Source organism: Camelina sativa, chromosome 17, assembly GCF_030686135.1.
Source record: "Camelina sativa cultivar CO46 ecotype springtype chromosome 17, ASM3068613v1".
NCBI lineage: Eukaryota > Viridiplantae > Streptophyta > Magnoliopsida > Brassicales > Brassicaceae > Camelina > Camelina sativa.
Window position 1 is genome coordinate 35,144,590 of NC_141896.1, and position 14,388 is coordinate 35,158,977.

At 37.1% G+C, this 14,388-nt stretch overlaps 1 protein-coding gene across 1 annotated transcript; it reads left to right on the forward strand.

Annotated features, from left to right (window-relative positions):
• Positions 1 to 3,106: 3,106 nt before the first annotated feature.
• On the forward strand, positions 3,107 to 5,389 carry LOC104758309 (transcription factor bHLH95-like). The gene is made up of 3 exons (XM_010481146.3): positions 3,107 to 3,556; positions 4,394 to 4,918; positions 5,017 to 5,389. Exons 1-3 carry the CDS (start codon positions 3,227 to 3,229, stop codon positions 5,119 to 5,121), a joined length of 960 nt encoding a protein of 319 aa, XP_010479448.2. The 5' UTR covers positions 3,107 to 3,226; the 3' UTR covers positions 5,122 to 5,389.
• Positions 5,390 to 14,388: the final 8,999 nt, after the last annotated feature.

Sequence of the window (14,388 nt, forward strand, 5' to 3'; positions counted from 1 at the left end):
ACGAGAGAGATTCACATAAAATACTTAATTAGTGAGAGATACTATACTTTGGCTTAAGTTATAACAAACCAATCCTTTTTGGCATTTCCTCTCTGTTAAGGTTATTCTCCAAAATATTTAATCACTCTCCTTTTTTTTTTGTTCACATATAAAATATAAATTACAGGATACTGAAGTAACATTTAGTTTGGATAGAAATGACCAAATTTTCTTAAACCCAAATCATTTCGGCCACTTAAAAATATTGGGAATATTTTATTATGTAGTTATATTTGAAAGTTTTAGCATTTCTATTGTTATTATTTTTTTGTTTCTATGAAAAACGAAGATATAAAAACCTTTAATTTTCATTCACCAAATATATATTTTAAAATTACCATTGAATGTAACGTATGATTCTCTGTATTTTATTAATAATTAAGTAGGAATATTGTTTACCATAGTATGACAAGTGTCACTAGCTTTAAATTATAAATGAAACAAACATTTTGAAACAGAATTTGGATGAATTTCTCAGACTACATAATATGATTCTCATCTATTATATTGTAAGGCTTAACCAAGTAAAAGAAAATTTAATTTCTTAAGAGAAAGCAGAATCCCCTATATAATAAAATGGAAGTACACAATTTATTTTTGGTAGACTATATAATTTTTATAAGTTGATTATAAAACAAGTTATATATTAAATATAAGTTGGTTACAAAAAATGTTATAGATTAATTGGTCAATCGTTGGATATATTAAGAATATCCCAAAAAATCCTTTTAAAAGAATATCCCAATGATTATACAATTTCCAAAATAAAAGTTTTAGTATTCCATTTATTGTTACAAATATATATTGTTAGACATAAAAACATACTGTTAGGCTTAAAAAAGAATAAAATTTTGGCAATTTATCACACTTAATCATGATTTCTAAAATCTTATGGTGCAGTTGAAAATAAAATCTTACCTAAACACCGATCATATTAAAAAACTTTCACCAAACATGTTCAAAAATTAAAATAAAAACAAACAACAAACATAACCATTTTTCATACATAAAATTACAAGATTAACAATATAAAATTTACAAAATAAGTATTTTTTAAGCCATCATTTTAGCATATGATTTTATTGCTTAATGTTTTATCCAAAATTTTTTTTAAAAACAATCATATAAATTATATTTATTCTAAAATTATAATATAAATAAAATGAATTTTAACCCGTGTTCTATCACAGGTCCTAATCTAATCTAGTAGAGTTAATAAAAGCGGCTACTATTTAAATTTTGAGACCACCCTCATGCATACGGTGGCTATGCACCTTCATCATTATTCTAACCATATTAAGTGTTTTTTTTAGAATTCTTTTTATTAATAACTCGATTTGAAATGCCTTTCTTTTGATAGTCAATAGAATTTATATACACACATAAAATTGTTTACTGATGAGTTCCTCAAAAACTAGTAGATCTAACTAAAACTCTCCAGAAAACAGCCTCACATCAAACCATCACAAAATTCTAATTTTTTGTTGAATATATATAACTATTTATCATATTTTGAAATTGTGTGTATTTCAGTTGATAAATTAGTTTTAATAAGTAATTCACTAATTCTGAGACAGATAGGAAATTTGGAAATTGGAATGAAGTAATATAAATTTTAAAAAAATTTGGAGACCGTTTGTCGGCATTTCCAATGAAAAAGTATAGGCACAATATTATCTTTAAACGTTTCAAAGAAAATAAAGAAGAAAATCTTCATATACAACTTGTATAAATACAACTGTTATTTATTCTGATTAATGAACTGTTCTTTATCTATTATTTTTATAAAAAAAGAAAATCTGACTAAATTATTCGAACGTTGAGAAATTAAATTCGATAAAGACAAATTAGGATGTGGTGGCTAATAGGCAATCGGTTGTCTTATAAGTTAAATTTTGGTTTTCACAAAAAAAAACCATAATTTTATTTTGTCTATATATATATGAGAAAGTTGAACGTAACAACACACAGCATTTTTTCATCGCAAGGACAAAATGAGTTTTGATGATGGTGTATGGAATGCAATTTCTTTTAACTGAATTGATTATTGACGTCACTAAAGTACACTGAGTTTTTGAGAGCTTTCATGAATTTCACTAAGTTTATTTTTAAACAATACTTTTTTTTGCCTGAATATGGATTGTAATACCATGAAACTGCTAATTAATTCACAAATTTTGTTGGCTTTCTTAATAACACTCCATCACCCATGAGTAGACAAAAGGTTATCGGGCACTACAAATCAAAAATCTTAACGAAAGATTTAGTAGTATAAATTAATTTTATTCATACACGAATATTGAATGTACATATAATAATTTATAATATTGATAGGTTCATACAAATACATAGGATTTTAAAATTAAATTATTATCCTATTATTTTATTGAAATATGTCAAATATTATACTAGTCTTATCCATAAATATTAAAACAATTTATTAATTATAATGGTTATTAATTTATTGAAGATTAATATATAGAAAAATCACCATATATAGAAAGAAATATATGAATTTAATTTAACCAGGTTGACTGAAATTAAGAATGATATAGTTTGAGGATAAGAAATTAGCGACTTTATCAAATTTAGAGTATATTAGTAATTTCATATAATTATGAAGTCATGCTTTTTTTATTTGACTTGGGTATGGTTGTATAAATACTATATTGAATTACTCACCTACATTTATTTCAACAACATGCATTATATAAATTTGAATTCTTAAAATTACCATTCTAAATTACTAAATTAATTATTCTAGTTATTTCTTTATTTATAATGGGTAATAGATATAGACCGCACATATAATATATATACATATATAGAGAGAAACCGCGTATTAGTTTATGGCCACTTTTTACCATAACTAATATTAAGAAAGAAATCTCGGTTTTACAGAAATTTATAAAATTCAAAGAAAGAAATATTCTTTAAGAACTTCACAAAAAAAAATGAACCTTTTTTTTATGTTGATGACCTAGTAACGGCTTTGTCTTATGATTATATTTTGGGGTTTTGCTATGAGCTCACTTAACTCTCTCTATATATATGCACTCCTATTTCTCTTTCTTTCACCATCTTTAAACGTCTCTTTCTCTTTCTTCTTCTAGCTTCTCTCTCTCTCTCTTTATTTATATAAGACATTCATAAAAGCACAATAAAACAATAAAATAAAAAGGGTACAATGAGCATTCAATTCAATATGACTAATGCTCAAGAGTTGGTGCAAGAGGGATTTGTGTGGGGGATATCCAATTCTGATGATTCGGGAGGCGGTTGCGGAAAAATCGAGAAATCACCTCCGTTGCAGCCTTCTCATCCGTCATCAGAAATCCAGACTGATACGGTTAGAAAGGTTGCAAAAGGAAAGAAAAGGGCGAAAAGAAGTGATGAAAATGATGTAGAAGAATCACCTGATCATGAAATACATATATGGACTGAGAGAGAAAGGAGGAAAAAGATGAGGGACATGTTTGCTAAACTACATGCTTTGCTTCCCCAACTTCCTCCTAAGGTATTGATTTAACAATAAGAATATACTAGATAACAACCCGCACTATGTGCGGGATAAATCTATGCAGATAAAAATAGTGTTGTGAGTAAAGTTATTTTAGAGGATCTAAATTATATTGGTTATAATCGGTGATTTCACACAATTTTGTGTATGAACTATACCCATCATATAACTCGAGAAATACAATTTCATGCGGAAAATAACATTCGATTTTTGAAGAAAATTTTAGTCTTATCCTATTGCAATTTTTTTTGTGACCTAAGAATATAAAACTCATAAATTTAATTTCATTTTGCAGAGTTCCTTATTTTCTTTAATTTTTTGATACTATTTAATCTCCAATCATAAACATAGACGATATCTGAACATAAAATTATTTTTATGCTAAGTTAACACAACATTCCCTTATGTTTATTTCTCTTTCGGATTGTCATGTTTGATTTCAATTTATTCAATGGCTTACGCTTGTTCCTTTTTATGTTTTGTTTCAAAACTTTTTTGCTTTGTATAAACAATTAGATCCAATATATGTCACTTTTCTTGTTCGTCTTTGTCCCATTTTTTCATAATTTTCATTATACCAAGACCACCATAAATTATTTCCAAACTCTGTAGAATATATTTTTTTTATATTTGATATTTTCTTGAGTTTTTTAAATACATTAAAATCATAACCCTATTTGAATCCACCGATTGCACATGGGAAAAAAGGCTCCGGTTTTAAGGCACTATAAAAGTACATAAAATAAAATTTTAACTAATATGTACATTTATGTGTCGGATATCTTACGTTATATAAGAATCATATATTCTAATATTTTAAGTTTTGATCCACAGGCAGACAAATCAACAATTGTGGATGAAGCGGTGAGTTCCATCAAATCCCTTGAACAAACTCTACAAAAGCTCCAAATGCAAAAGCTCGAGAAACTTCACTACTCTTCTGCCTCAACAAGCACAATTCCAACTTTTGCTTATGGTCCATCTTCATCCTCCTCTCCTACAACAACTCTCCCCACCCCACTATCAAACCATCCCCAAATCCTTACTGTAGGTGCCGCTGTAGAAGATTCTTACTGTCGTGCAGCTTTCTTGGCCGATCAGATATCTTCTTCCAGCGCTGTTGCTGTTAACATGCCTTACCCTTGTAATGATCCGATCGTGGCTTTTGATACTTGGTCTTCACGCAACGTTGTGCTGAATATTTGTGGTAATGAAGCTTTCTTCAATTTGTGTGTCGCTAAGGGCAAATCAGGGGTTTTCACTTCGGTTTGTTACTTGTTTGAGAAGTATAACTTGGAGGTTTTGTTTGCTAATGTCTCCTCTAACGTTTTTGGGAGTACCTACATGATCCAAGCACAGGTAACTATATCTTGTACATATTTAAAAATTGTTATCATATGATATGTGCATGGTGATATAAATTATTTATGATGGTCCTTTTAACTGTAATGAAACAGGTAAATCCGATTTATGCAAATCAGCTATTGGGAAATGGGGTTGGAGTAGGGGAGATTTTCAAGCAAGTTGCTCAAGAACTGGTGTTGTATTTTTCATCTCCATAAATCATAAGTGGCTGCATCTGTTTAAATTTAATGCATTTTCAGGGTTTGTTTTTTGTGCAAAGTCCCATCTCTTTTGCTTATGCAGAGAGATTCGCTTGGACTTTTCACTTCAAACCCCATTTTCAAGAAAACAAAAAAAAACAAAGAGAAGAGATAACTAGCTTCTTTAAACATTGTTGTCTAGTGACTTTTTCGTAATTTTATTTTTATTATCCTTATGAATCAATGTATTGGCAAATATTTTCCAATGAGACATTTATTAAGTGCACCAACTTTTTGAAAGTTAAATGTTTTAAGGTACATTTATGCTTTACTCCCCAAACCAATACTTACAATGTTCTAAAAAGCGGACTAGACGGTCGTTTATAGACATTATGCACTCAGTCAATGCTTAGATAATCGCATGGATTGTCTAAAATGACAGGTTTCTTTTTAATTATATATATTTTTGTTGTAAACATAGAGATTAGAGGAACAATTCTCTCTGTTTTTTTCATCTACTCCATAGGATATATCCACATATATATATATATATATTAAGGTTTATGTCTTACACTAATATTAATAGGCCATATAATAGTTATCCACATAATACATAATATTATTCATAACACTCTTTTACCATTATAAAAATATAGTTCCAAATGCGCATGTGAGATACTGACTCATTAACAAAATAAACGCCTTGTAGTGAAGTCATCAGAACTCTAGTATGTCCTCTACTGCTAGACTTTTTTTTTAATCTTTTATAAGCCTTTTTAACTCTTGTAAACTGTATAACCCTTTCAAACCAACCATCGACAACCAAGGTTTTACCCCCTAAACCCGAAGTAACTCTTGAAACCCTGTTATCAAACCTCAACATGGATACGAGAATTCCTTACCATCTCAAAGGAAAAAATATAGTCCCTAGTTTCTCTCCTCCCCCTCGGAAAAGAATCCAAGCCCCGGAACTGGATACCTCTACCCTGATTGAAGAAAACTCTCTCACTCTCATGGGTTGTCTAACCAACCCAGCGACTCTAGTCTCTCTTTCCTTTCCTAGCCAGCCGATAGATATTGAAAGGAAAAGCAACAAGATCAGATCTAGGGTGTGTGTAAGACCCCGACCTTAAAATCCCGTACATGGCCGTACAGGCCTATAAAAATTTTCTTAGGGCCTATGCAATCCTACTCATTCACTCAACAATATGCGTCCGCGGTTAAGTATAAACAAGTTAGTCAAGCATAAACACTCATCCAAATTCCATATCCAGCTCAACCCATAGCTTATCATGATCTAATCGTTAACCATATAATCACCATATCAAGTACACATCTCACCTTAGCATGTACCTTATAGATTCGTAGCCTCTGGACCGCATGCACCATCCAACCGTACCGTAGTCCATTGCGTCCTGCTACCTCTCGTACCATCCTTGCGTCCGTGTATATTCACCATATTGGACCACCCTTTATTATTCTTTAGTCACACAGCCAACCAACCCCAAAGTGACCAAGAGAACAATAAAAGATGGGCTGGAATACTTTATTCCGTCCAGCCGCAGAAGACTGCTCCGCCATTCCACTATGTCAAGTCCCGGTGTACTCCAACACCTTGCCGTCCATTCTTGATCCTTACCCGTACCACCCATCGGGCATGGTATTACATTACTCCCATACTGTCCATCGTGGACTGTCATACCAACCATCGCCTCACCGTACGTGTTATCTTCGCACCGCGACTGTCCTCGATACCGTACCGCTATCGCCGCTGACATCGTACCACAACCGTCTCTGTAGCGTTCCGCAATCGTCCGTGGAACTGTATTGCTATCGTCTCTGTAGCGTACCACTATCGTCGCAGATACAGTCTCTCATACTCTTCTGATATCGTCCCCGATACTCGTCCTTCCTCGGTCATGATCAGCCCCTTCTCGACCAGTTAGTCGGTCCTTCTCTCGGAATCCTTTGGTAACTCTCTCTAGAGATCCTTCTTCTTCCATGAATTCTTCGTGAATACCATACTTTCTTCTTTTGTGGCGCTAATAGCCGATGAATCCCTTCATCCTTCGTGGATCCCATATATATAGGGTTAGTAAACCGCCCTACTCTTTCTTAAAGAGATAAGCCTTATCACAAGTTTTCATTATCCTTTGGAATCTTCCTTTCCTCTAAGTCGGTCTAACCTTCGCAAGGTTCCGGCCTGTCTAATATGGCACATTAACCAGTCCGATCAACTCTTTCCTTTTTCCGCATCACTTAACCGGTAATTTCCAGTTATCGGTAGTGCGAGATATTTCCTTTTTCATTGGCAGCCACTCAAGCCAACTCTCGTAGAATAACCATTGGGCCGACACGTCACCGACCATCTATACTTAATCTCTCGGCAACAATTCCAATATCGTCACCATTTTGATTGAGTCATCCTGATTCTTCATACGTCTGGATCCTTCGTCCCAATTCTTCCGGATCTCGACCTTTACTGTCGGACCAATCGTCCTTCTCGGACGTACTGATCATCCATATCGGACGTACCGATCATCCCTGTCGGATGTACCATGATACATACCATTATACATACAGTGACACGTACTGCGTGCACCTTGACACATACTGTGACACGTACTGTGTACACCGTGATACGTACCGCGGGAGCGGGGTGTTACATTTCTCCCCCACTTAGAATGGATTCGTCCTCGAATTCAACTATCCTTGGACTCCATTCCATCCCTTAACACTTTTCCATGAGTTTTGCACTCTCTAGCACTGTTTCTTGCCAATTCGTTTGGTCCAATGTCATGTCGCAGTCTCAATAGACTCTTGATACCTCCAATTTTTCGAAAGTTTTACAAACTTCCGAAACTTTTCCTGTTCAAAGTTGCTTCATGACTCACTTCCTTCGTCCCATATCTTCGTCCTTCGTGGACAGATTCCATAAATTCTGTGATTACCGTCTATCCAAGACTAAATCCGGACACTTCGTCCGTCTTCCACCGAACAATGTCTGACAATTCCTCTATCTTGCTTACCGAATTCTACCATTTGGACAAGCTCTCACTGTCAATCTACTTCATGTCCGACCTTCATCTGCCAAACATGCAACATTCGACCATTCCGCGGACAACAATGTTCACTAATCTTGTAGCGCTTCCAACCATTCCATGGCCGAATTGATACCCCTCTCAAGTTTACTTATTCTTTTCTCATACTCTAGAGACTTTAGCATTGGTATATTCCCAAAAGGCAATGTTCCTCACCCATAATATTGAGCCCTTTCAAAATTTCCGGATCTTCCTTGATCCTATCGTAAATTTGAATCTTCCTTGATTCTCATTACTCTTCCCGAGACCTCTTCTTGACCCTTCATTAACAATGATGCCTTGGTATCAAACCAGGTTTTTACTTCCCCATGCCTTGACTCTCCGAAAGTCTTAACATTATCGTCTGAGACTTTACAAGTTCCCGCGATCGATTCGACACTATCACTCGGCAAAATGCAATTGCCCAAATTTCATCGTCTGGTTACTTCACATGTTCCCGCGACCAATTTCAGACTATCACTTGGCAAAATGCAATTGCCCAAGTTTTATCGTCCGGTTACTTTGCAAGTCCCCGCGATCGATTTCACATTATCGCTTGGCAAAATACCATTGCCAAAGTATACTCCCTAGATGATTATCCAATTCACATGGAACTAATCATTACATTCATCCATATGATTCTCGCAAGAATCTAGTATTACCATGGCAGCCTAGACCAACCCTTACCCACTCTTGGGTACGAGTGTCCAGTCCTACCAGCCGCTCTCGTACCGGCCATCCTTGGCCTTCCTACCAACAACATACCCATCCCCGTTGGCCAGAGTACCGTTTGAGATACCGGCCATCGTTGGCCGTTGTACCACCAACATACCCATCACCATTGGCCATAGTACGGTCTAAAGTACGGGCCATCCTCGGCCGTCATACCCGCTAACCAACCATCGATAGCCTACGTACTGGCTGACGTACAATCCATTGTCAGCCTCCGTACCGGCTAACAGACCACGATAGTACCACTATCATCAGCCGCTGTACTGACCATCGCACACGGCTAACACTCGCTCCCACTTATCAACCTGTGTATACCGCAACCGTACTACCAATTGTTAACCACCGTATCTCGACAGCACTAGCTAATCGTTAGCTAACGTACCATCAGATCACGTGACGTACGCGTACCGGTAGTATACTGTCCATGCACCGGATGACATACCATATGTGCAATGGATAATGTGTTGTCTGTGTACCAGATCATGTACCGTCGGTGTCCCGGATCGCGTACCATCCGACACCGGATCATGTACCGTCCATGTACTGAATCGCGTACCGTCCGTGTACCGGTCCCCATTTATACCTTCTCACCGGATCCTTCCGATGATCGGGGTTCCTTCCTAATTATGCAAACATGTTAAGTTTCCTCCTTAACATTATGCAAAAATCTAGTTCCACTTCGGCTTTCATTGCCGTCATGTCTACTTAAGGGATTCTCATTCCCAATCCGAGACACATCCTAATTGTACTCGGAAATACTTATCCGTTCTATTGACCAAAAATATCAGATTTCCATCTAGTCATTATGCGGTAACACATCTCGGCAATATCTTACCTTCTCGGAATTTCACTAAGGCTTTCCATTCGCCTTAAATCATTATCGACTATGACCCTAAGATTATCGACCACATTTCCTGGAAAACTCGTTCCAATGTTTTGCGGCTCAAGGTTCTTTAGTGCGGTGCTTTTGCAAAAGCATTGGAGTTTATGGTGCCTTCACGCGACATTCTCGCAAGAATCATAGGATTTCTGTCCATCCGCGCGGTACTCTCGCAAGAGCCCTAGCACACCATAAGTTCCCCTTTCGCGACTATCCTTATCCATCGTGGATTTCCCTTTTGCCGCTATCGGCATCTATCGACACACGGTACCGTACCGCTATCGCATCTATCGGCACTGATTGTCGTACCGTTCATGGTACTTCTCAGCACTGATTGCCGTACCGCTGTCGGTACTTCTCGGCACTGATTTCCGTACTGCTATCGGTACTTAAAATCATATCTCTATCGGCACCTATCGGCACTTATCGGTCGTACCGCGTTTGTACCCACTTATGTAACGTACCGTCCGACAGTCCATGGTTCCGACAGTCCTTGTCCGATTCCCATTACACTGTCCACTATCATCGGCCACCAAAACCCACTTCACTGGCTACTCTCCCTATCTCCATTTCCCATTCTACATGGTACATTCAAATACCCATAAGCTAACACGTCCTTCGTTCACCGTGGACGGTACCATCGTCCCTTGCGGACGTATAGTTCTCAGACCGCTTGTGCACTGTACGCGTACCGCGTGTGTACTGCTACACATACCGCATGCGTACCGCTAGGCGTACAGCATGTGTACTGCTATGCGTATCGCGTGCGTACCAACACACTTACCGCGTACGTACCACTGTGCATACCGTATGCGTAGCACGTCCGACGCTCCGGTACCATCATGCTATCCAGCCATTGTCATGCTGAATGTACAGTAATCCATTACCGCACAACTTCCATTAAGGGTGTAACTTTTCCTTTTGGTCACTTATACCCAAGAACTCAATAATTCTCCAACCACTTAGTAGCCTTGAGTCTTATCTATTTACTAACCATGACCAGCTTCCATTATCCGATTGGGTCTATTCTCAGGTTTTCCTACCCCGTCACTTTACTTCGTGATTTCTAATTACCCACCTTAGTGATTCTCGGTCACTCTATAAATCTGATTACCGACCCTCCAGCCCATCACTCTTGGATTTCATCATCCGATCACTATTAACAACTAGCTAATAATCCTTCTTCGGATTTCCTATTTCCAATTTCCAATCAGCTAGTCTCTCCCCATCGGATTACAAATATCCGATCATTTCCAGACTTAGCCCTATCGGACCAAGTACCATTATCCAACTCTTCCATGCTTTTCTTAAGCTTTTTAGTGTGTTTTCTCGGTTTAGACTTTTCTCGGTTCGAATTCAAAAAGAAAAAAAAAACGAGTGTACTTTTCAAAATTTGAATCTAAGACAATTTTCAAAATATCTCATTATTATTAAATATCCCTCTTAAACCGAACATATACGGCAGAGACAACCTTAACCTACACACATATACGGCTCGCAACAAAGAACCGCCAGAATAGTTCGAGTGCCGCTCAAATCGTCGACGAGAGATTCAATGGCCGAAGCCGCTGCCCACACAGACCGCCGTTCGAGTGCCGAGTCTTTGAGTTCGATGGGCGAAGTCCACTGGTAAGTGTTTCTCAAATTATTTCTATTCCTCCGCCGGAAATTGGATGTGGATTTGATTGGATGTGGATTTTCTAGGGTTTCTATTCTCCGCCGGATATGCTTTTTGATGCTTCGTGGTATGGTCGTATGTGTAGCATGGAAACGACTTGTAGGATTAGTGACACACTTGAGTTGATAGAGGAAAAACTGAAAGATAAGGTTATTTGGTTTACCCATCACCCACAATTTGCTCATGTATTTCATATGCCTAGAATAAGGAATAACAAACTTATGGGAATTTGGGCTTTAGCTATTAGAACAACTTATATTCAGGATAAACAATGGTGGTCAGTAGTCAATGGTGTTCCCATTAGGTATTCCATTCAAGAACATGCCTTGTTAACTGGGTTGTGCTGTGATGAACTTCCATCAAAGGAAAGTGTTGCAGATAGGTTAAGCTCTAGTTTTGCTGATAAGTATTTTCGAAACAAGAATACGGTTAATCTCTCAGATGTTAGAGAAAAACTAAAGGGGATGGATGAGGATATTGAAGGTAAGGATAGAGATGATATTGTGAAAATGGCATTGCTGTACTTTATAGGATCGATCAATATCAAAAGGAAGAATAAAAGTCGAGCTTATTTAGACTCATTTTACCTGGAGTTAGTGAATGATTTAGATCTCTGTAAGACCTATCCCTGGGGTACTTTATCATTCAATTACTGCTTAGAGATTCTCCAAGGCATGATGGCAAAGCCTTCCGAGCGTCGCCAGAAATCCTTAAAAAGTTGGTCGTTACCCTGCTTCATCACTCCGTTAGAGGTTTCTTTCTACGTTGTACTTTCTTTCTGAATCACAGACTTTATTTTTGAACTCAGCAGATATTACCTTTCGAATGTATTGCAAAGCTCAATAGCACATTTTGATTGGATGTACCAAAAGCCGAGAGTACATGTCCACGGATGTGTAAGATGGCTTTTCGCAAAACCGGTGAAAAATGATATACACTGAAGGACATATACAAGTCATTAGGAACTGATAAGGTTAGTTTGATTTTGGTATGCTGGTTTCTTAGTTTGACTGTGATTCCTGAACTATCATAATTCGTTGCTTTGTCTTGAAATTTCCCTTTTTAGCTGAACGTGTTTTGGGATAATAGTTTGTTGCTTTTTATTTTTACAGAACATCGAGTCTATCTTGGTACCTAAGATTGATGAGCGTCATCTGGTGGAAGAAGTCAAAGAGCCCCAAACATATCATCCCACCATCAACAACTGGAACCATGTTTTGATGGAACAACAAGAGAAAATTTGGTGGGATCATCTCTACAAAACAGATCAATCCAACCGGGCTGTTGAAGGCAAAAAGAGCACAAGAAAAAGAAAAGCAGATAATTTAGAGACAAACGTGAGAGTAGAAGTAGAAGCTTCAAAAGGAGAGTCTCGTGATGAGCCACAACATCGTGATGAGTCACAGCCTCCTTCCCCTTCTCAGCCTCGTGATGAGCCACAGTCTCAATATTCTCCTTTTCAGCCTCATGATGAGCGACAGCCTCCAGATTTCCCTTTGCCACAACATCGTGATGAGTCACAGCCTCCTTCCCCTTCTCAGCCTCATGATGAGCCACCTCCAGATTCCCCTTTTCAGTCTCGTAATGAGCCTTTCAAGTGCAACTTGATCAATCATAATGGAAATAATGATGTTGTTGCAATAGGATGTTGCTATCCAAGCCGTGTATCTCTCCACAATGTACCCTTGAAGCCTGATGAAGTTGTTGTGACAGTGTTTGAGGTCAAGATAGACATACCTTTTTGGGCACCAGTAGATGACATTGAAATGCTAACAAAGGCAACTGGCCAATTCATTGCCTGGCCAAAGGAAATAGTAGTACAACAATCAAAGAATGCGTCAAAGAAGGATGAGAAACCAGAGGAGCAGAGAAAGCAAAAAGTCTATTCGAGAAAGAGGTTGAGACAGAGTAAAAGGATAGTGGATGATGTGCCGGTTGCACAAAGACAGAGTAAAGGGATAGTGGATGATGTGCCGGTTGCACAGAGACAGAGTAAAGGGATAGTGGATGATGTGCCGGTTGCACAGAGACAGAGTAAAGGGATAGTGGATGATGTGCTGGTTGCACCCAGGACACAAAATCCAGGGAAATCTAGATATGGACGCCCTTATGCGAAACCAAATGTTTTCACGCCGTCCACATATAAGTAAATGATTCAGGTACGATATAGCAATTTAAGGATAATCAGTTGAATATATTTTCTGGTAGAATGGATATCAAGATGAGTCATTGTCCTTTGGAGTTTGCTAAGGAGTTGATCCTTCTACTTCTCTCTTTTTCAAAACTCTCAAGCGTAGTTTTTCCGCTTCTAGATTCCTGACTTGCTAATACATAGAATCTTATAGAGGAATAAAAATTGGATTATGTGCCTTGTGTTTTTTGGAGAAGTCTTATCTTTGGTGAGCTTACCTTGAATTTTGACTTGTCTTGTTTGGAAACATTGTTCTTAAAGAATGCAGTTAAGTCCTGACCTCATACTATATTATCTCTTTGATTAGTTGATTGATTACATGAGCTTTCTCTGGTAAATGCATAGGTTGATAGTATAAGTATTAAGTATTAATATTGTATTTAGTTAATCTTCTGTTAATGATTTTCTAACTACGTGCAGGCTGTGTATGGTGATGGTGTTGTTTTTTAAGAGTCTTGAAGTTTGCAACAATCTTGTCTGGTGCTTGTTTGTTTCCGACCCTTGACATGTTGAAGAAGTTGGCACTTTTTCCTCGAGCTTCAACCACATGCCAACTTATCTTTCATTGAGGATCTATAGTTCTTTTAATGTCTTACTCTAGCTTTGTGTTCAAACTATTGTCGTTAGTTGTATCATCTGGAGATACATATTATGTGCTTCAAGTTTCTTATTTGAAATTAAACTAATTCAAATAAATTGAACAACATTCAAATATATTAAAACA